At 45.2% G+C, this 23448-nt stretch overlaps 1 protein-coding gene across 1 annotated transcript in view; it reads right to left on the bottom strand.

The window, feature by feature from the left end:
• LOC119975644 (NLR family CARD domain-containing protein 3-like) overlaps window positions 1-23448 on the bottom strand; it is a 61408-nt gene that overhangs the window by 22326 nt on the left and 15634 nt on the right. The window contains exons 6-9 of the mRNA XM_038815425.1: window positions 19082-19252; window positions 12744-12860; window positions 10202-10372; window positions 1655-1825 (exon numbers count right to left, since the gene is read on the bottom strand). Of these exons, the coding sequence (XP_038671353.1) occupies window positions 1655-1825; window positions 10202-10372; window positions 12744-12860; window positions 19082-19252 (630 nt within the window). The remainder of the gene's footprint in view (window positions 1-1654; window positions 1826-10201; window positions 10373-12743; window positions 12861-19081; window positions 19253-23448) is intronic.

Here is a 23448-nt window from a genome sequence, read left to right as displayed (position 1 = left end):
ATCATTGTCACTGGATAAAAAGTAATGGCAATACTAATGAGACGTAAGGTTGACCTGTCCCCTGGACTCGATGACCTGCATCCGAGGGTTAAAAGAAGTGGCTGCAGAGATAGTGGATGCATTGGTTCTAATCATCCAAAATTCCCTGTACTTTGGAACGGTCCCAGCAATTTGAAAACTGCAAATGCAACACATCTGCTCAAGAAAGGAAGGAGACAAAAAACAGGAAATTATGTCAGTTAGCCTAATATCTGCCATTGGGAAAATGGTAGAAACCATTATTAAAAAGGTAATATAAGGGGACATTTAGAAAATCATAATACAATCATGGAGAAGCAACATGGTTTTGTGAAAGGGAAATTAAGTTTGGCAAATTTATTTGAGTTCTTTGAGGAAATAACATGTCGGATGGAGAAAGGGGACCAGTAGATGGAGTATTCCAAAAGGAAACCGGTTGGATATGCAGCTAAAATCACCAAAGTTACTCATGCATCCTAGAACTACCTTCTGAACTAAGCAGGGAGCAAGGAGACCCATACAAAGCCAGTCTTTTTTATAAATGCCTGTAATCGTCCAAAGAATGTATTGAGATCGTAAGTGGCCACAGAAGAGTCCAAAGTTAGAGGCATAAAGAAACTTATTTCTATTACAAAATAAACTATATACACAGTACACTTCAGGTCCCAGCTGGGACTACACATACTCAGAACACATCTGGGCATATCCCATCTGGGCCAACCTTTATGCTAGAGTCCATTTACTCAGCTGATGGGTCCTCACCCCTCAGCGGGGAAGCTCATAGACAACGAGGATCATGGGGAGGCTCATTGGTCCATCCCTGCAGGTTTTATGCAGGTTATAACAGAACCTGATGACAATTTAACTCAGTTACATGAACAGAAAGCCGCAATGTGTTTCCTACCATTATGAACCAATGCCTTAGGACAGAAGACACCCTAAAAGGTGAAATTTAAAAGATTTTGTTTGGCTTTCCTTGCAGAGCCAGGTTTCCGAACTGCAAAATCACACTCCGATATCGATTGTGAAACCTGCACCGATCAGTCATAACCACTGATCTTTCCAATTACCTGATCTCAGCACGTTGACACTGGGTCATGTGATTTTTCCATTCCTTCCTACCAAATTCCCTGCCAGAACAGATGGAAAGCAGCGAGCAGGATTTAACTGAGGCCCAGAATTTGAAATACCCTGGGTTCCTTTCTGGAGCAGTACCTAACCCACACCGTTACTCACCTGACAATGGCTTCCCTGAGCTAAAGTCAGGCCACAAGTGACTAACTGAATTATTTCAGAAGAACACTCAAGAAAGAGACTTAAGGAATATCACTCAGAATCATTCCAAATCTATCTGGGAAAGAACTATAAATGTTGCCGAAATTATTTTATATTGCTAACCAATAGTAGAAAGTGTCTTGGGAAAATATTGTCCCTTCAGTAACTGAGTTATAATAAAACTCTCCTACTGAATCCATAAAATTCGGCATTTTTGCAATATAAATAACTCAATAAAATAGAACAAATTGAACAATGTGCATTATTCATGACATTTCTAAATTTAAACTCAAAGACTTAATAAGGATAAAATATCTTATAAATGATGTTTGAATGTCAGACCGTCTAGTTAAGCACGTACCCTAGAGTTTCCAGTTTGCAGGATGGTTCCTTCAATGCAGTCGACAGTGCACTTACTCCTGAGTCACCCAGTTTGTTCATGCTCAGATCCAGCTCTCTCAATGTCTGGTTTGTGACTAGCACAGAGGCAAGTTTCTCGCAACAAGTAGGTGTTAGCTTTGTATCAGTCAGCCTATAAAACAAAAGTTAGCACAGATACAAACATTGGAAATCGTTACACTTTTAATATCAACTATTGATTCATTAATGCCTATTATACAAGACAAGCCATTTTTTGTCCTCTGCCATAAATTCCCTTGTCAGTGACCTTAACCCCGTTCCTGGACACTCGTTCAAGCAGAATTCAACCGTTAAATTATCTTAAGATATACAGGCTCCTGGAATTTATAAGTCAAAGCTTAGGGTTCAAAAACTGGGAAGTTTGATGAACCTTTGTGGAACACTGGTTTAGCCTCAATTGGAGAATTGTGTCCCGTTCTGGGCTCCGCAATTTAGGAAGGATGTGAAGTTTCAGGGACAATGGACTTCAGTTCTATAAATAGCTTGGTGAAGCTACCGTTGTTCTTCTTAGAGAGGAAACAGTTGAAAGGAGAATTAATGAAGTGTTCAAAATCATCTGGACAGATAGTAAGACTGTTCCCATTGGCCAAGGGTGGTGAAACTGAGAATAATATTCAACGTTTTATATTACGATGTGTAATATATATATTACTCTTTTTATCTAGCCGAGTTGTTGAAATATAGCCATTGTCTTCCAGTAATGATGAAGTAATTTATTGATTAATATAAATTAATCTTGTGAGTTCTTTTTACTTAATACTGAACTAGTAAAACAAACAAACAACTGTAGAATAAATTATTAAAATATATGATACAATACTCTGATAATTAATACCTTCTCTCTGGCTTTCTCACTTCTGTTCGCTCTGCAATCCTGACATACACACTCTTGTAAGAAAGAACCAGGAAACATTTATATAGGTCCTGATAGTGTGGTCATCTAGTGTTCAATTGCCTGTACTAGCTTAACATAGTCTGATCATGTATTATCATATACAAAGATCACAACAAAAACGATTGGCTAGGACTTTGAATGCACTGCCTAACAGTGTGGTGGAGGCATATTAAACTGTGGCTTCCAAAAAAGAGTTGGATAGTCACCTGAAGAGAAACAAAACACTGCAGTGACCACGGCGACAGGTCAGGGGAGTGAAACTAGCAAAATTGATTTTGCCTATGGACCAAATGTCTGCCTTCTGTAACTAGTCTACACAAAACCTTGGTATTAATTTCACTCAAGGTATGCTGCAAACTGAACGTTCTGTCCATCACAATCACTATTTACTTCCACCTGTGTATTTAGAATTGAATCGAGCTTTATTGTCCACGCTCAAGTGGAAATTTGTCTCATTCCACGATACCACCTCTTGTTGCTGAAATCAAATCCGTGCTTTTGTCACCTCTACACTTTATCAAACGATGCTTTCCTTGCTGATCTTCCATCCTCCAGTCCCCATGTCCAAAGTATATCAGCCCATATTCTATTCGCACTGAATCCTGGTTCCTCATCACAGTTATCCTCATTGATCTGCGCTGCAATTTACTAAATTTAAACTCGTTACCTTAATTTCAAATTCCCATAGCCTTGTCCCAGGTTATGCCTAATACTACCTCCAGCCTTATGTCTCCTCCCGCACCCTTAGGTTTGACTATGGCTTCTTGCATGTGACCCCTTCCTCTGGCACAACATCACTAACATCTTCTTCAGCCACCTCAAGCATATTCCCTCAGATTCCTTTCCTGTCAAACCCCTTCACCTCTACAATTCCCACAGGTACTTTTCAACATCCATCGTCATGGCCAAGCATTCAACCTTTCCTGCTGTGGATCAATGTTTATGTTTTCTATCTTTCTCCCTTGTGAGACATACTTGGACACGCACTGTGAGTGCTACTTGGCTACACGAGTGTGATTTTGGAGTTGGTAAAAAACAGGGGGCAGGATTCTCCCCTGCCCGGCGGGGCGGGGGTTCCCGGCGGGAAGGAGTGACGTGAACCACTCCGGCGTCGGGCCACCCCAAAGGTGAAGATTCCTCCGCATCTTTAGGGGCTAGGCCCGCAATTTACGGGGCTAGGTCAGCTCCAGTGTGGTTGGCGCCCTGCCAGCTGGCGTGGAAGGCCTTTGGTGCCACAACAGCCGGGGCCGATGAGACTCTGCCGGCCGACGCATAGGAAAAGAGTGCCGCCACGGCACAGGCCCGCCCGCGGATCGATGGGCCAGGATCGTGGGCCAGGCCACTGTGGGGGCACCTCCCGAGGCCAGATCGCCCCGCGCCTTCCCCAGGACCCCGGTGCCCGCCCGCGCCACCACGTCCCACCGGTAAGGGACATGGTTCAATCCACGCCGGCGGGACCGGCATAGAAGCAGCGAGACTTCGGCCCATCGCAGGCCGGAGAATCACTCGATATCCGATGCCGGAGAATTCGGCGGCAAGCGGGGTCGGGATTCACGCCGCCCCCCCGGCAATTCTCCGACCCGGCGGGGAGTCGGAGAATCCCGCCCAGGAAGTTCAAATGGGAAGTTGTCAGGTGTAAGTAGTAATTGAACTAAATTTCAGGGTTAATTTCAAGTTAAATTAGTTCTTTAATCTTGTAACTAAAAGCTGCTCTTTTGATTATTGTAGTTTAGTTGCATTCCTGAAACAGGAGTCAGCTGAGTCACTCTTGTGTTATGCTGCTTCGGATAACACAGGCTCCTACTTCATGCAGTCTTAACTAAAGGATGCTCCAGACTCTGAAATGAGTTCAACGTGTTTATTGAACTATTAACAGTTCTCAAATGAGTTCGACTCTCTGCTAATCTAACTGTAGTAACTCAGTCTAACTGTACCAGCTTGCTCTAAGCCATGTGCTGGGGTGTGATGCTGCGGATCAACCCTGTCTAACTCTCTAGATGTCAATCTGTGGAAAGAGGCAGGGTGTGAGTGCCTCATCCCTTTTATAGTGTTTATGTCATGCCCCTTTGTGGTGATGCCACCCCTGAGTGTCCTGACTGCCCATTGGTTGTGTCCTATTCTGAGTGTTCATTGGTTGCATGTTTGCATATCATGACAACTCTCAGCTGTAGCTGGTTAACTGTGCAACTGGTTTAATCCAGTTTACAAAGCATTGTTTTTCTGGCCTATTAAAAAGGGAGCCACTCAGTGCTGCTTGTCTGCACTGCTGGGTTACTTGGCTAAACGAGAGTGCTTTTGGGGTTGGGTAAAAAAAACAGGTGAAGCTATAAAGACTGAGTAATGAGTCTCAGTCTGGGCTGGAGCTGAGTGTAACTGAGCTTCATAAACACCAAGGGCAGATTCTTGTTCTCACTGACTTCGCAGTCAGCGTCATAGTGAGTTTTAAAAGTTTTTTTTTTTTAAAAGTGCTTGACTGACAAATAGCACAAATAATTGAATGTCGGGTCAGCACCTATACTTCTTCAGGAAACTAAGGAAATTCGGCATGTCCACATTGACTCTAACCAACTTTTACAGGTGCACCATAGAAAGCATCCTATTTGGCTGCATCACAGATTGGTATGGCAACTGCTTGGCCCGAGACCGTAATAAACTACAGAGAGTCATAAACACAGCCTAGTCCATCACGTTAACCCGCCTCCCATCCATTGACTCTGTCTGCATTTCCCGCTGCCTTGGGAAAGCGGGCAGCGTAATCAAAGACTTTTCCCACTTGGCTTACTCACTCTTCCAACTTCTTCCATCGGGCAGGGGATCTGAGTCTGAGAGCATGCACTAACAGATTCAAAAATAATTTCTTCCCCACTGTTAACCAGACTCTTAAACGACCCACTTATGGTCTGATCTGATCTCTTCACACATCTTCTCTACCGAGCCGTATGACACTCCTGTATGCTTCACCCGATGCCTGTGTCTATGTATTTACATTGTGTATTTTATGTTTGCCCTATTATGCATTTTCTTTTCATGTATGGAATGATCTGTCTGAGCTGCATGCAGAACAATACTTTTCACTGTACCCATGTGACAATAAACAAACCCAATCCAATATAATAAATTAATGTAAGTAAACAAAGTAGGGTAAGGGAAGTAAAGTCAGTGTAAGTGAAATAAGTAAATAGGATTCTTACATAGCATAATGTTTTGTTAAAAAGGAAGTAAATAAGGGGACTAATGGTAGTATGGCAGGAGAGGTTGCACCCGTGATATGCACCTCCTGTGCTAGATGGCAAATCATGGAGGCTTCAGTTGTCTCTGGTGACCACGTGCATCGGAAGTCTGTCCAGCTACTGGTTAACCAAGTTTCAGAGCTGGTGCTGAGGGTGGATTCGCTGTGGAGCATCCACGATGCTGAGCAAGTCGTCAATAGCATGTTCAGTGAGGTGGTCACAATGCAGGTGAGGATTGAACACGCAGTAAGGGCATGGGTGATCACCAGGCAGTGTAGAGGAAGGCAGGTAGTGCAGGGGTCCCCTGTGGTCATCCCCTTTTCTAACAGATATACCGTTTTGGATACTGTTGGGGGAGATGACTGTGCAGGGGAAAGCAGTGGCAGTCAACATCATGGCATCATGGGTAGGTCTGCTGCACAAGAGGGAAGGAAGAAGAACATCAGGGCTATAGTGGTAAAGGTTTAAATTATAAGGGGAAAAACCTCGTATTTCTGTGGTTGCAAAAGAGACTCCAGGATGGTATGTTGCCTCCCTGGTTCCAAGGTCAGGGATGTCACTGAATAGCTGCAGGACATACTGAAGGGGGAGGGCAAACAGACAGATACTGTGGTACACATTACGTGGCAAAAGGGATGAGGTTCTGCAAGCAGAATTCAAGGAGATGCAATTAGATTAAACAACAGGACCCAGAAGGAAGTAATCTCTGAATTGCTTCCATGTTTTACGTGCCAGTGAGTTTACAAATAGGGGCGGCACGGTAGCACAGTGGTTAGCACTGTTGCTTCACAGCGCCAGGGGCCCAGGTTCGATTCCTGGCTTGGTCACTGTCCGTGCGGAGTCTGCACGTTCTCCTCGTGTCTGCGTGGGTTTCCTCTGGGTGCTCCGGTTTCCTCCCACAAATCCCAAAAGACGTGCTGTTCGGTAATTTGGACATGCGGAATTCCCTCTCCTCGTACCCGAACAGATGCCGGAATGTGGCAACTAGGGGCTTTTCACAGTAACTTCATTGCAGTGTTAATGTAAGCCTACTTGTGACAATAAAGATCATGATTATTATTAAATAGGACGTCAGTCCAGATGAATGCATGGCTGATTCTGTAACAGAACAGTGGGACGCATTCAAGAAGGAAATGAGTACAGGGCCAACATGTTCCAATCAAGAAAAAGGATGGGACCAACAAATGCAGTGAACACTGGGTATTGAGTGATATACCGCATTGGATAAGGAGAAAAAAGAGGCAGATATTGAGGGCTCAAAACAGCAGAAGCCCGAGAGGCACAAAGTATGTGCAAGAAGGAACTTAAAAAGGAAATTAGGAGAGCACAGTGGCACAGTGATTACCAGGGACCTGGTTCAATTCCGGCCTCGGGCGACTGTTTGTGTGGAGTTGGCACTTTCTCCCCGTGTCTGCGTGGGTTTCCTCCAGGTGTTCCGGTCTCCTCCCACAACCCAAAGATGTGCAGGTTAGGTGATTGCCCGTCCTAAATTGCTCTTAGTATCCAAAAAGGTTAGATGGGGTTACTGGAATATGGGGATAGAATGGGGCTCTTACAGAGGGTCAGTGCAGGCTCAATGGGCCGAATGTCATAGAATTTACAGTGCAGGAGGCCATTCAGCCCATCATCTACACCGGCCCTTGGAAAGAGCACCACACTTAGCCCCCACTTCCACCCTATCCCCATAACCCAGTAACCCCTCCTAACCTTTTTGGACACTAATTTATCATGGCCAATCCACCGAAACTGCACATCTTTGGACTGTAGGAGGAAACTGGAGATCCGGGAGGAAACCCACGCAGACACGGGGAGAACGTGCAGACACGGGGAGAACGTCTGCACTGTAGTGTTTCTATGATTCTATGAAAAAAGGAACATGAAGGGATACTGGCAGGTAAAATAAAGGAAAATCCTAAATTGTTTTACAAGTACATTAAAGGTAACAGGATAACTAGGGAAAGAGTAGGGCCCCATTAGGACCACAGTGGTAATTTGTGTGTGGAGCCAGAGGATGCCTGTGGGATTCTAAATGAATACTTGGTGTTGGTGTTCACTCATGAGAGGGAAGATGTGGGTATAGAAATCAGGGAGAAGGTCTGTGATAAAATTAAAGAGATTAACACATACAGAGAGGAGGTTCTGAGTGGTTTGGCAGGCTTAAAAATAGACAAATTTCTAGGGCCAGATTAAATGTATTCCAGGCTGTTCAGTGAGAAAAGGAAGGAAATTACAGGGTGCTGGCAATAATTTTCAATTCCTCGCTGGTGCTGGAGGACTTGAGGATAGCCAATGTGGTGTCATTATTCAAGAAGGGAGGAAGAGATAAGCCAGGAAACCACAGACCAGTCAGCCGAACCTCGGTGGTGGGGAAACTATTGGAAGCAATTCTTTTTTTTTAATTTAGAGTGCCCAATTCATTTTTTCCACTTCAGGGGCAATTTAGCGTGGCCAATCCACCTACCCTGTACATCTTTGGGTTGTGGGGGTGAAACCCACGCAAACGTGGGGAGAATGTGCAAACTCCACTCGGACAGTGACCTAGAGCCGGGATCGAACCTGGGCCTCGGTGCCATGAGGCACCAGTGCTAGCCGCTGCGCCGCCGTGCTGCCCTATTGGAAGCAATTCGGAGAGACAGAATTAATCTGCATTTGGAGAGGCAGGGATTAATCAAGAACGGTCAGCATGGGCAGCACGGTGGCCTAGTGGTTAGCACAACCGCCTCACGGCACTGAGGTCCCAGGTTCGATCCTGGCTCTGGGTCACTGTCCGTGTGGAGTTTGCACATTCTCCCCGTGTCTGCGTGGGTTTCGCCCCCACAACCCAAAAATGTGCAGAGTAGGTGGATTGGCCACGCTAAATTGCCCCTTAATAGAAAAAATAATTGGGTAATCTAAATTTATTTTAAAAAAAGAACGGTCAGCATGGTTTTGTTAAGGAGAGGTCATGTCTGAGCAATTTGATTGAATATTTCAAAGAGGTGACCACGCGTGTAGCTGAGAGAATTGCATTTGACGTAGTATAGTTGGACTTCAGCAAGTCCAACATAAGGTCCCACATGGGAGACTGATTGCAAAGATAAGAGCTGGTGGGATCCAAGGAATTTTGGCAAATTGGATCCTGAATTGGCTGAGTGGCTGGAAGCAGAGGGTGATGGTTGTGGATGTTTTTCTTACTGGAACTGTGTGTCCACTGGAGTCCTGCAGGGTTGTGTTGGGGTCCTTGCTGTTTGTGGTTTATATAAATAATTTAGATATGAATGTCGGAGAGTTGATCAGTAAGTTTGTGGATAATACGGAAATTGGCCGGGTGGTAAATAGTGAGGTAGATAACCTTAGATTAGAGGAGAATATAGATGGCTGATCAGTGGCAAATGGAATTCAATCCGGATAAGTGTGAGGAGATACACTTGGGCAGGACAACAGGGCAATGGAATACATGATAAATTGCAGTATCCTGGGAAGCACCGAGGATCAGAGGGATCTTGGTGTGCATACTGGTCCCTTAAGGTAGCAGAGCAGGTGGATACTGTGGTGAAGAAGGCATAGGCATACTTGCCTTTATTAGCTGAGGCATAGAGTTTAAGAACATGGAGGTTATGCTGGAGCTGTGTAAAATGTTAGTTAGGCCACAGCTCAAGTACTGTGTGCAATTCTGGAATGCACAATATGGGAGGGACAAGCAAGCACTTGAAAGGGTGCAGAGGAGATTTACCAGGATATTGCCTGGGCTAGAAAGTTTTAGTTATGAAGAGAGATTGGATAAACTTGGATTATTTTCCTTGGAGCAGAGGTGACTGAGGGGGGGGGGGGGCATGATTAAGATGTATAAAATTATGAGGGGCATAGATAGAGTAGGCATGAAAAAACTTTTCCCCTGAGTGGAGGGGTCAATGACCAGGGAGCATTGATTTAAGGTAAGGGGCAGGAGGTTTAGATGGGATGTCAGGAAAAGCTTTTTCACCCAGAGTGTGGTGGGAGTCTGGAACTCACTGCCTGAAAGGCAGAGACCCTCATAACATTTAAGAAGTATTTAGATGTGCACTTGCAATGACAAGGCATACAAGGCTATGGGCAAAGTGCTGGAATAGTTAGGTGGTGTTTTTGACCTGCACAGGCACGATGGGCCGAAGGGCCTTTACTGTGCTGCAGACAGCTGGCATTATGGATGCTACATAAATGCATGTTATTGTTGCTGTTCGATCACCAGGTGATCACATACCAACAAAAATGCCACCTTTGCAACATTAATATAACACACAACAATAACATGACTCTTACTGAAAGAATGCCCCTTCAAATACTGTGAAGTGAAATGTATAACTACACTAATATGTAAAGCTATACTTTATAACTCTTTGCTTACAGCAATGATTGTATTGAGCAACTTTTGTCCATCAATGCCAGAGATAATGCATTCATTCCAGAGTCTTGAATAACATTGGAACTTAAATCCAGATGGGTCAGAGTGCGATTGATTCTGATGGCAGAGGCAATTTCTTCATAGTTCTTCTGCGTCAGACAATTCTTGGCCAACCTTTAGAGAAAAAAAATTCTGAGTTCACTTGCAAGTAGATTAAGACGAGAACTCTCCATACTAAATGAAATGCTTCAGAATTTGGATGGTGATGGAATTATTTAGTCGGAACGTGTTAGAAACTATTTGACCCACAATGCTTGCTTGTGTTTGTGAAGCCGATCAAGTGGCATTGATTTAATAATGTTATTTTGTAATAGCATTTTACTGGTATCCACACTGAGATTTGATCAGCTCTCACCGGGAATGAAATTCATCATTGATGAAGTAACAAAATCAGGCAGACTGGATTTGGCGCTCCATTATTCCCCATTTTACTTTATCTGCTGATCGAATCTCAACCGTTGAGGGAGAGGGTAGGGGGGATGCAGCTGATAATTCCAACAGGTAGGAAAAACTGCACTGGCATGATCATCAAAGGAATTATGAGAAAAATGGTTTATTTGGGAAGATTGCCAGTTTGTGTAGATCTTTGCTGCCTTATTTGGCACTCTACTTCCACCTTGTGGAGATATGCATCACTGTAAATACACAAGGGGTTAATGTAAGTACACGTAGGCTAGCTAGACACTAGAGGGAGCACCAGAGACATGGCACACAGACATTCAACCAATAGGTCAGTAAGATAGAACACAACCAATGGGCATTCACGATACCGTGGGGCAGCACGGCAGCATGGTGGTTAGCATAAATGCTTCACAGCTCCAGGGTCCCAGGTTCGATTCCCGGCTGGGTCACTGTCTGTGTGGAGTCTGCACGTCCTCCCCGTGTGTGCGTGGGTTTCCTCCGGGTGCTCCGGTTTCCTCCCACAGTCCAAAGATGTGCGGGTTAGATAGATTGGCCATGCTAAATTGCCCGTAGTGTCCTTAGGGGTGGGGTTGGGGGGGGGGGGGGTTGTTGGGTTGCGGGTATAGGGTGGATACGTGGGTTTGAGTGGAGTGATAATTTGCTCGGCACGGCATCGAGGGCCAAAGGGCCTGTTCTGTGCTGTACTGTTCTAAAAGATACACACAGAGGTGACACTGTCACAGGGGGGCATTACACCAACCCATATATAAAGGACACAGCACACATGATCTTCCTCTTTCCAGTGGAGACACTCAGTGAGTACAGATACAGGGTTGATTGAACATCACACCCACCACATGGATTGTAGCAGACTGGTTCGTTAGTCTGAGTAGCTATAGAAGGATTAACAGTAGAGTCGAATCCAAGTAGGAGAATTGTTAATAGTTCAATAAACATGTTGAAGCTATCTCCACGTCTGAACCTTCCTTTGTCAGAGTGCACATCAAGGAAGCAGCTTATGCTAAGTCAAGAGCATAACAAATCGCACCTGATCAGGGAGTTTGCAATTAACAATCCAATCCAGTGAAGCAATTCATGACCTCCACAAACTCTTCTGCAAAGGTATCTCATACACTTGCCAAAATATCCAAAACTTTGGCCTCAAGGACCCTGGAAGTATAAATAGGCCTTTTAAAGGTCTTTTTGTGAGGTTTCTTTGAGAACTATTTCCACCACATTTTCTAGGCAGTGATATTCCAGGTGCACACAGGCAGTTATTTTCCAAAGGAATCCTTATGCAGGCACAAGACCATTGCTAGTATATTTAAACTATGCCTGCATTTATTCCGGATATTCAGCAGAGTCCCCCATTGTAAAATGCACTTTCACAGACTTCATTAATGAACACAAAAAGGATTTATTAATAAGAATTGTTCAGCAGCCGCATGGCTGCACCTTGCTCCCTACATGTCCCTTGCCTGAGTGCTCCACCCTTTGGAGTAATTCCCCATTCTGAGTCCCAATTATTCCCCTCGGCCAGGTGACCCTTAATCTGCTGTGTTGTCCTGAAAGGGACAATCACCACACCCAAAATGGCATCAGGTGCACTTCCATGTTTTTTGAGTGTATGACATTACACGACAAAACTTTACTTTATGGCATTCATTTGGAACATGGATATTATGTGAAACAAACATTAATTTCCACTCCAATATATTTTCCCGTGCATATTTTTGATAATTTTCTTGCTTTGAGGGAAATAAAATTCAACAAATTAAACAGGTTTGATTGATACATAGTTAAAATAAAGGTTGTCTCACACTCTGTAATATCTAGAAATGGCAGCAGTGGAGTAAAAATGACAGCATTGGAGTGTGTTATAAGAATGTCTTAACATGACATGAAACAAAGATGCACTATGCTCGTAATTCTTCCCTATTTGAAAGTAAATATGGAATTGTTACAAATATATATGTGAGAAAAGCCTGGCATGGGCTCAGTGGGGTTTCAGTGCTATCAAAGCAGTTGGAGGGAATGAGCAGGTTTGTGTATTGTGGATAAATAATATATATTTTCAACTTACTCTAAAGCTTTTAACGTGCAATTAGAATCTTTCAGCACATTACTGAGTATTACAATTCCAGTTTCCTCCAGATAAGAGCCCATCATCCCAAAATCAAGCGTAGAAGTATTATTCAGCCTAAACACAAGAAAAAAATATATTAATTCTAATTTAAATAAAACATTAACTGTTGACAGTTGTATTCCTTATACTCGCGACATTGTTAAAATATTCCAAAGGAGCAAAGTAGAAATATGGCAATGCTGAGCAAACAATACTGCCCAGATGGTTGTGTCCATCTTTGGGAACACTAGACGCCCAGGGAACAATCACTCAACCTGAATGGTGAAGCCGGCATCTCCACATGAATGGTGACATCAGAGGTGGATTTGGCATTAGGGCCTCGGGCCTTGTCACCATCACGTTGCCACAGTAACAGATAAAGAGGCATTGAATATCGAGCGGCTGCGAAGCTTCGTTAAGTGATGAGGTGGGGGGGACGGGGCAACTGGGGGCACGCAACAATGCCTGAGGCTGCTATTGGCCTTTTCATTTCTCATTTGCAAACTGCCCCTCAACGATATCATCTGAACGCTTTCACATGTACACTGACGACAGCTCCGCCTCAACACCACCTCTCCCAACTCCTTCACTGCTACTAAATTATCAACATACTTATTTGACATCCAGTTCTGGATGAGCAGAAATTCCCTTCAATTAAATCATAAGAAGACTGAAGCCAATGGCCGGGATTCACCAACCTCGTTCTCCCCACCACCACTGCCAGAAAGCGCGGAGAATTAGCCGTTCAGCGGGACCGGAGAATCCCAGCCACAGGCGAGGTTGGACAATTCCACCCAATGCTTGTGATTCCCACTCAAAACTCCATTGCAGAGCCACTGGCTCCCTGGCCTGAATATTTCGGATAGTGGTATTCCCCGTAGCCATTTCATGCTTGAATAGCATCAGTCGGGTACCTCCCCACCTCTATATCCTCTGCCAGTCCCAGGATCCTGCAAGATATTTGTCTTCCCCTAATTCTGCACCCCTGTGAATTCCCAATTCAATTGCTTCACCATTGGTGACCAGGCCTTCAATTGCCTGGGCCCTAAGCTCAGCAATACCCTCCCTACACATTTCTGTCTATCCTCCTCAATTTTCTGCTTTAAGACTATCTGGGCTTTCTGGGCAGCATGGTAGCATGGTGGTTAGCATAAATGCTTCACAGCTCCAGGGTCCCAGGTTCAGTTCCCGGCTGGGTCACTGTCTGTGCGGAGTCTGCACGTCCTCCCCGTGTGTGCGTGGGTTTCCTCCGGGTGCTCCGGTTTCCTCCCACAGTCCAAAGATGTGCGGGTTAGGTGGATTGGCCATGCTAAATTGCCCGTAGTGTCCTAAAAAGTAAGGTTAAGGGGGGTGGGGTTGTTGGGTTACGGGTATAGGGTGGATACGTGGGTTTGAGTAGGGTGATCATTGCTCGGCACAACATCGAGGGCCGAAGGGCCTGTTCTGTGCTGTACTGTTCTATGTTCTATGTTCTATGTTCTAGACACTCCTTAAAACTCATTCCTTTGACCACGTTTTTGATCATCTTACATAATGGGCAGGAATTTCCACGCCACCCGCAAACGCCATTCGCAATGGCAGAGGTGGCCCGCCATTGTTTTCTGATTCAGCCATATCAATGGGGTTTCCCATTGAATGCACCTCCCACCGCTGGGAAACCCGCAGCAGGGGTGTGTCGTCAGCAGGGCTGGAAATCCCGCTGCCGTAAATGGCCAGAGAATTCCGGCCAATACCTCCTTTTGCTGTTCGATATCAAGTTCTGTTTCATAATATACCTGAGAAGCCCCAACCTCGAGAATACCCTCCCCACATATTTACGCTCACTCCCTGGTCCTCCTGATCCTGGGGAGGAACTAGCTGGAAATCTAAAATAAAAACAAATGTCATCTTTGTCATTTAACTTCTCCTCTCCTCTTCCCTATCCCAAACCTCTCATTGTGCTCTTGCACCCTGTAGCCATCTCAGATGGCCACCTGCAAAGGACCATGAGAATTATAGCCAACCCAGGACTCAGACAAACTCAGAGTTTGTGTGTGTATTTGCAACCCAGATAGCTAGACGCGATCGAAACCCCCGCTCATTCTAATGGACCATTTCCCCAGAACAAAAGGTCTGTACTCAGGTAACCGATACAGATTCAGACTAATCGGCGCCACTCCCTTTACTCAGGGAGCCCAAACAGCCAAGGTCAATGACCGCTAAGGACACACCCAGCCATCAAGGCACCAACCCCTTTATTGGCCAAAATCGAAGGCAATGATCGAAGCCTGTTGAATTATTGGGTCCAAGTTAAGGACCGCCGCAAAGAGCGCAAAATCACAGAGGGATAAGAGACACAGCCATGTGCTCGGTCTCTCTTGGATCTGGCCTATGCCATCCCAAGTGCAGCAAAACGACCAGACAGATAAGTTCAAGACCAACGATCGCTACCAGATGGATGAGCCCAGCAGAAACAGAGCCACTTCTTCCACCCAGCCACACAAGATCGGGACAAAGGCCTTCTCCACCTGCATAGAGCCGGTTGCCCTGAAGTTAAGTATAGGTTATTGTAGTTGTTAGGTGTAGTTTGTGGTGTTTTGTGTTGCATGTTGAAGTAATCCTTGTTTGTAAATAACGTGCCTTTGAACTTGAACTGACTATCTGGTTGTGTGGTCCTTTGATCGATATCCGGTAAGTCTTGAGTCTTGTGGTGGTATCATCTGATACCTGACGACTCCAAAGATCATCATTATTAATTGACATTATTGGCAACATTATTGGCGACCCAGACAGGACTCAAATTAGAAGTGATTTTGTCACTCCGAGAGAACCTACAAACTTTGAAATCCAATTGCGTGAAAGAGAAAGAACCACAAGTGCAAGCCCATATCGACCAAATCACCAAATTTGAGAAATATGTGCTAACCTGCACGCATACTAACAGGGATATAAGGTAAACTCGTTGTGTCAAAACTATAGAGGGAATTGTGAACAGGAATATAGCGTAGGCCATACCCGCAGTTCAAATCGCCGCCTTATCCCCCTGACCTAAATTAACAATAGGAAACAGTGATTAACGGTAGGAAAAGAGATATTAGAAGCAATGGCCACAAAAGCGATGGAACGTTTAATGAACCCACAGGAACCTGAGGTCGCAGCAGCCAACAGAGCAGAGTAGTGCCCCATATGGGAAGAATAGTTGAGGAAGTATTTAAAGGGGAAAGGATGGCCCCTTTGGTCCGAATTTTGTTCAAATGAAGAGTCAGGTCCAGGAAGCATAGGACAAACCTGGTGGGACAACCTAACCGAGGTGTATAAGAAAAATGCAGCGAAAGTGCAAAAGCAGGTGGAAATAGTGTCCTGTTTGGCACAATTGCGAATTACTAGGCAGCTAGTTGAGAAAGAAGAGAAGAATAAGGAAAACAAGAGTGAAAGCGAAAAGATTATTGAGCAACTCCAGGATCAGTTGGCAGCTAAAGATAAAGAGATGGCTTCTGTCAAACGGGCACACCAATCTTGTTTAGTTCACATTAGCAGCTTTCAGACCCAGTACGATAAAGCCTACCAAGATACACAGTGCACAGTCTTGGTACAAGAAGAGACAGAACAGCAGGTAGCACAATTAACAAGACAAGCGCAGATTTAAAGGCAGCTTTACGAGCGCTCCATAGCTCCACTACAGAACAATAGATCACGCGAAATGTAGACAACAAATAGAGAAGTTGCAGTCACTGCTTACAATGCAAAATGGATTAGGTATACTGTTGGACAGAATTTAGATGAGGAAGGTGCCCCCAGTTGGCAAGAACTAAATGAAACCGCCCAGAGATATGTGGAGAACACAGAAAATCACAATAGAGCCCCCCAGGTCCCGAAAAGGAAATCACCCACACCACCGACTGCACAGGCAGCACACACCCCCATGAATCCGGTCACCACACAGCGCAAGTCATCCGATTGGGAGGAGCCCGATTGCGTTTCCACCACCCCATTATCCATCACCCAATTGAGAGATGCCTGCACAAAAATTGATCCATTCGAACCCACTGCAGACCCGTGTAATATCTTTGAGAGAGTACGCCAGAAAATGGTTATGTACGGTCTAGACGAAAGGGAGAACCCCAGAAAATGAAAACGGCCATTTTAGATGCGATTGGTTTGAACCGCTGCAGGCAAAAGAAGAGAGAGCATCCGACCACATTTGCAGGTCGCCTTTGGATTCATTTTTAAGGCAGTATTTGGGGATTTGAACCGCGCATACTTAAATGAGGATGACACAACTAACTGGGCCTGTACTTTAGTCTTCCATGCCACAGAGGCTGGTCAAAAGGCTTGTGTGAATTACGACCCTGCAGACCACACACACAATGAAGTGTGGGTATTAAAGAGACTCTCCAGAGATTGGGAACAATCCCAACACAGGAAGGCAGATCAGGAACAGATAGAAGCAAATATGCACCCAGTCAGGATTAACCAAGACCCAGGATGGATAAATCAGGGTAAACATAAAGGACAGCACCCCAGAGCACAGGCACCACGAGGTTGCTATAATTGTGGACACATGGGACATTATGCCCACGAATGCTGTGAAAACCCCTCAAACCAGCAACGTCACCAACAACCAGGCCCCCCACCTGGGAACAATGTTCGGCCCACACATAGTGTTAGCGCCCATTCAGATAATTCAGCAATCAACACCACAGATTGACGGTGTTCGGACTCCCCAACTTGGCGACACACTCTGGGACAAATCAGGCAGACCAGTAGTCACAGGCACAGTCCGGCGACATCCATTAGAATTTCTTTGGGACACAGGAGGGTCCCACACCACTTTAAACTCTTCCACAATGTTCCAGCGTGACAAATGGCCCACCACAGACACCATCACCCTTTGCGGATTTACCGTAAACATGCAGCAGGGATACATCACAGCCCCCATAGATATTCAGATAGGAACCATAAGCACCAGGCACCCCGTTGTTTTAGTTGACTTGCCCCAAACAGCCAGGCACATTCTAGGAATCGATTTTATGAGCTCCCACAACCTTTCCTTTGATCCTGTGAATAGATGTGTATGGAAAATGGCCAAAAGAGTGAGAGCCCCCTCTATGCTCACAGTGGGGGACTATGAACATAGGATTTACTCAGTAGGAGACTATTGGTTTGATCCGCAAACAATTAGTACAGACCAGACAATTAGAGAGGTCCTCAGAAAACATAAAGCACCCTTCGCCCAACACAAACACGATTGTGGGAAGATCCCAGGAATAGTCACAATTTCAGGTCCCGATCCCAAGCCCCAAAAGCAATACGCTTTCCCACAGCAAGCCGAGGGTGAGATTTCAAAAGTCATCAATAGCTTATTAGATCAAGGAGTAATTTGGCCGGTAGCCTCAACAAATAATGCCCCAATTTGGTCCGTGAAAAAACCCAATGGTTCTTGGGGACTGACAATCGACTACTGAGAACTTAACAAGGTCACCCCATTAGCAGCCCCCACCGTTGCCACGAGTTCCGAGACCATGCTCAAGCAGGAAGTACAGGCAAAGTACTTCACAGTGCTGGTCATCAGCAATGGCTTTTGGTCCATCCCACTAGACAAGGTCTGTCAATATAAGCTCACGTTCACTTTTCAAGAACAGCAGTATACGTGGACATGCCTCACACAAGGATTCCACAACTCCCCCTCCATTTGCCACTGACAATTGGCCAACAGATTTTCCAAATGTTCCCTCCCAAATGCCTTATACAGTATGTGGACGACTTACTCCTAAAGATGGACACAAAGGAAGAGCATGTAAAGCTTCTTTTGGAATTACTAGGTCTTTCGCAATCTATTGGATGCAAGGTCAACCCAAAAAAAAACAGATCTTAAAAGAAAAGGTCCTTTATTAAGGCATCATTATCACCCATGGGAAGAGAGAGATCGAACAGAAGCGAATTGAGTCAATACTTAAATTGCCCCTGCCCCACGTGAAATTCCAGTCAATTGCATTTGAATTCAGGTTAATTACCTTGTAAAACGCTCAGTGAATTAATGTCCTGCTGCCTTGCAGTGGGTGGGTCACCCTCCATAATTCCGGTCGCTCATAAAATTTGAACATCGGACTTTCATGTGTGTGTATCCCGTTTGCACTTTACAGCTCCAACCCCTGCTTCCTGTCAGCACCAGTATACTTCTGGCCAGGCCCAAGTGCCGTAGTATGAGAGATGAACTACTTTGTACGTGTGCATAGATATTTGTTTGAATGAGAGAATAGCACCAGAATAATAGAGTAATAATTGAATATGTATGATCATTCACAATAATGACATACCCTAGTTTCTGCAATTTGCAGCGTGGATCTTTCAGTGCAGTAGACAGTGTTCTCAGGCCTGCTTCACCCATTCTATTATTGCTCACATTTAGCTCTCTCAATGTTTGGTTTATGATGAGCACAGAAACAATTTCTTCCCAACTTCCAATGGCGAGATTATTATTGCTCAAGCTGAGGAAACCAAAAATAGTTAATATATTTAAACATGAAATTATGCAAATTACTTCATTTATAGTTTCTCATGTCACATAGTTAATCATTTTGATGCTCATATAATAGAGCCACCATTGTCCCAGATGCCCATAGGCTGCTTTCCCCTTTGAGGGGGAACGCTGACTGCTGGCGATTTAACCTGAGGGTCACCACACCTCAGGCAAGGGGCAAGGTTGAGAAGGCGGGGCCTTCATGAATAACCTCAGCTGGTTCAGGAATTAAATCTGCGCTATTGGCCTTGCTCTGCATCACAAACCAGCTGCCCAGCCAACTGAGCTAAACCGGCCATCACATAATAATCCTGACACACCTTCCAAGCCCATGACTAACGCTATCTAAAAGAACAAGGCAGCCGATACATGGGAACACCACCGCACGGAAGTTCCTCTCCAAGTCACTCACCTTCCTGACTTGGAAATATATCGCCGTTCCTTCACTATCACTGGGTCAAAATCCTGGAACTCCCTCACTAACAGCACTGTGAGTGCACCTACACCACATGGATTACAGCAGTTCAAGAAGGCAGCTCAGTACGACCTTCCCAAGGACAATTAGGGATGCTGACCTAGCCATCCCACAAATGGAAGAAAAAAAACACATGGCTCCTAAATTGAATAGCAATCAGCTACTCAGATTTGTCTCAGTCCCATCAACTCTGCCTGAAAATTGTATGGACTGGATTTTACGCTCACCCAATCAAATGGCAGCAGATTTTATTTACATTCACAATTGCTCACAGACGTTATACGGCTTTTTGCAGTGAAGTTGAGAATGTTTAAAATCAAAATCAAAAATAGCATGGCATCCTCTCGAGAATCTAGACCTTGTGTGTAAGGAAACAATAGCATGTTCCTTCATCAATCAATGTGAATAATCCTGATTGAAGCACACAAAATCTCAACCAGGACGTGTCAGCTGGAAGTAAAATGAATATATTACACTGAAAAGTGACAAAAGAGTGAGAGAGGTAAAAAAGACAGAAAGATATTCGAAAGAGGATTAGCAGTTATCTCAGAGGGTTGTGGAATTGAAGGAGGTGACACAGATGGGGAGGCCATGGAGGGAATTTGAAACCAAGGTTGATAATGTGGGAGATCAGCTGCTTGTGCATTGGAATAATTCGGTCTAAAGGTAGCAAAGGCATGAATTAGGTTTTCAACTACATTGGAGGAGGATGGTATAGTCAACCATATCAAAGGCGGCAGACAATCCAAGAGGAAGGTGGGGGAATGTTTTCCTTTGCCGCAGCCCTGTAAGATGTCATTTGTGACTCTGATAAGAGCCATTTCAGTACTGTGACAGGATATAAACCTGATTGGAGGGATTCGAACATGGGAGTCCCAGGAAAGATGGACACAGATTTGGGAGGCGACAGCAAGTCAGATCAAAGCTCTACAGTCCTGCACATTTAGTAGTGGACAATGGTGCACAATCAACAACTAATGAGAGGAGGAGGCTCCACGAATATACCATCCTCAGTATTGGGGAGCCCAATACATCAGTGAAAAAGATAAAGCTGAAGCAGTTGCAACAATCTTCGGTCAGGCATGCCCAGTGGATTATCCACCTCAGCTTCCTCAGATAACATCTCCAGCCAATTTGATCCTCTCCATGTGATATCAAGAAAGAACTGAAGGCACTGGACACTGCAAAGTCTCTGGGTCATCTCAGCAGCAGTACTGAAAACATTCTCAGGAAGTAACTGCATGCCTAGCCAAGCTGTTCCGGTACAACACTGGCACCTGCCTGACAATGTTGGGAACTGTTCACAAAAACAGGACAAATCCAACCTACCCTCAATCATCAGGAAAGTGATGTAAGGCATCGACTGCTATCAAGTGGCACTTACACAGCAATAACCTGTTCACTGATGCTCATTTTTGATTCTTCCAGAACCATTCAACTCCTGACCACATTACAGCTTTGGTTCAGATATGGACAAAAGAGCCGAACTCAAGAGGTTAAATTACAAGTGACTCTCTTTCACATCAAGGCAGCATTTGACTGAATGTGACAACGACATTAACAAATCTGAAGTCAGCGTGGGGCAAAATCTCCACTGATTTCAGTCATACCTAACATGAAGGAAGATGGTTGTGGTTATTGGAAATCAATCATCTCAGTTCAAGGACATCACTGCAGGAGTTCCTCAGGTCGGTCCGAGGCCCAATCATTTTTAGCTGCTTAATTAATGACCTTCCTTCCAGCATAATGTCAGAAGTCAGGATGTTCGTTGATGATTGCACAATGTTCAATGCACCATTCACAACTGAGCTGGATCAACCAGCCTGTCCAGCATTTACAAGGCACAAGTCAGGAGTGTTATATTCCTTACCTTTTCCTCCAAGATATCCAGATATGTTGTGTTGACAAAGAATATGAAAATAAGCGGATTCTCCGCCCCACCGCGCCACATTTCTGCCTCAACCCGCTGGCGGGATGCTCCGTTACAATGGCCGGACAATGGGGTTTCCCATTGTGGGGCAGCTCTACACCGTCGGGAACCCCCGGGCTGCCGGCAAAACGGAGCATCCCGCTGGGGAGAATCCCGCCAAGAAGTTTGAATCAAAACAAATTTATTTTACACCACTAAACTAGATTAGGTTTGCACACTTTACTAAGTAACAGTTAATAAACTAATACTGAATCTGGAATACAGTAATCAATATTCTATCTATTAAATTACACTATAACTCAGCCTCGTGCTTTATTTCTACAATTAAATCTCCCTCAGCTTTCTTTCTCTTTCTCATCATCTTCTCCCAGAATTCCTAGAGATGCTGTCTTATATACAATAACTTAGTAATGCCATCTAGTGTTGAGTTTAACGTAGTCTCTGTTGTTAACCCTTTACTATAAGTATCATTACAAGGTGCATGATGGAACTGAGGCAGCACAGTAGCATAGTGGTTAGCACTATAGCTTCACAGCGCCATGGTCCCAGGTTTGATTCCCAGCTTGGGTCACTGTCTGTGCAGAGTCTGCATGTTCTCCCCGTGTCTGCGTGGGTTTCCTCCGGGTGCTCTGGTTTCCTCCGACAAGTCCTGAAAGAAGTGTTATTAGATCATTTGGACATTCTGAATTCTCCCTCTGTGTATCCGAACAGGCGCCGGAATGTGGTGACGAGGGGATTTTCAGAGCAACTTTATTGCAGTGTTAATGTAAGCCTACTTGTGACAATAACGATTATTATTTACTCTCCAGTTGCCTTGATGAATGCAGTTCCAACACAAATCAAGCAGCTCAAGGCCATCCAGGACAAAGCAATCCACTTGTTTGGCACATCATCTACCACCTTAAAATTTCACTTACTCCATCACTGATACACAGTGGCAGCAGCATGTACCAAATATACGTTGCATGCAGAAATTCAGCCAGGTTTCTTCGACAGCACCTTCCAAACATGTGGGCCGGGATTCTCCGAGCCCGTGCCGGGTCGGAGAATTGCCGATGACGCCGGAAATTCCACCTACGCCACTCCGACAGAATCGGCACCAGTCTTGCGCACAGGGTTAATGCAGTGCCAGTCGATTCTCTGTGGTCGGCCTGCCAAGTTCCGCCATCGTGGTTCCAATATGGTATCACCCGGCGGGAGCTCGAACCTGCGGCCACGGTGGTCGCCCTGGTGGGTGCGCGGGGATCAGACTCTGGGGGGGGTGGGCCTGCACGACGGCCAGGCCCGCGATCGGGGGCTACTGATCAGCGGGCGCGCGTGATCTGGAGGGGGCCTACGTCCTTCTGCACGGGCCCGCAGTGACGCTACGCCATGTTACGTGGCGCAGAAATGGTCACCACGCGCATGCGCCAGTGTGGAAACGGCCACCACATGCATTCGCAGACCCACACCGGCAGTGCAGGGCCGTGTATCTGCACCGGAGCAGTGCAGAGCACACCGGCGCAGTGCTGGCCCCTTGTGGCCCACTGAATCGCTGGGCCAAGAGGCTCATTGACACCGGTGTGAAACAGTCCAGTGTTTATGCCGGCGTCAACACTTGGCTGGGATTTTGGAGAATCCCAGTCATGATCTCTACTGCCTATAAGGACAAACCACACACTATCCTGACTTGGAACTATTTTACTATTCCTTCACTGTCACTGGGTCAAAATCCTGGAACTCGCTTCCTAACAGCATTTTGGGACTACCTACAACACAT

This window comes from Scyliorhinus canicula, chromosome 13 (assembly GCF_902713615.1).
Source record: "Scyliorhinus canicula chromosome 13, sScyCan1.1, whole genome shotgun sequence".
NCBI lineage: Eukaryota > Metazoa > Chordata > Chondrichthyes > Carcharhiniformes > Scyliorhinidae > Scyliorhinus > Scyliorhinus canicula.
The sequence above is the reverse complement of the archived record's forward strand: the minus strand, read 5'-3'. Positions and strand labels throughout refer to the sequence as shown.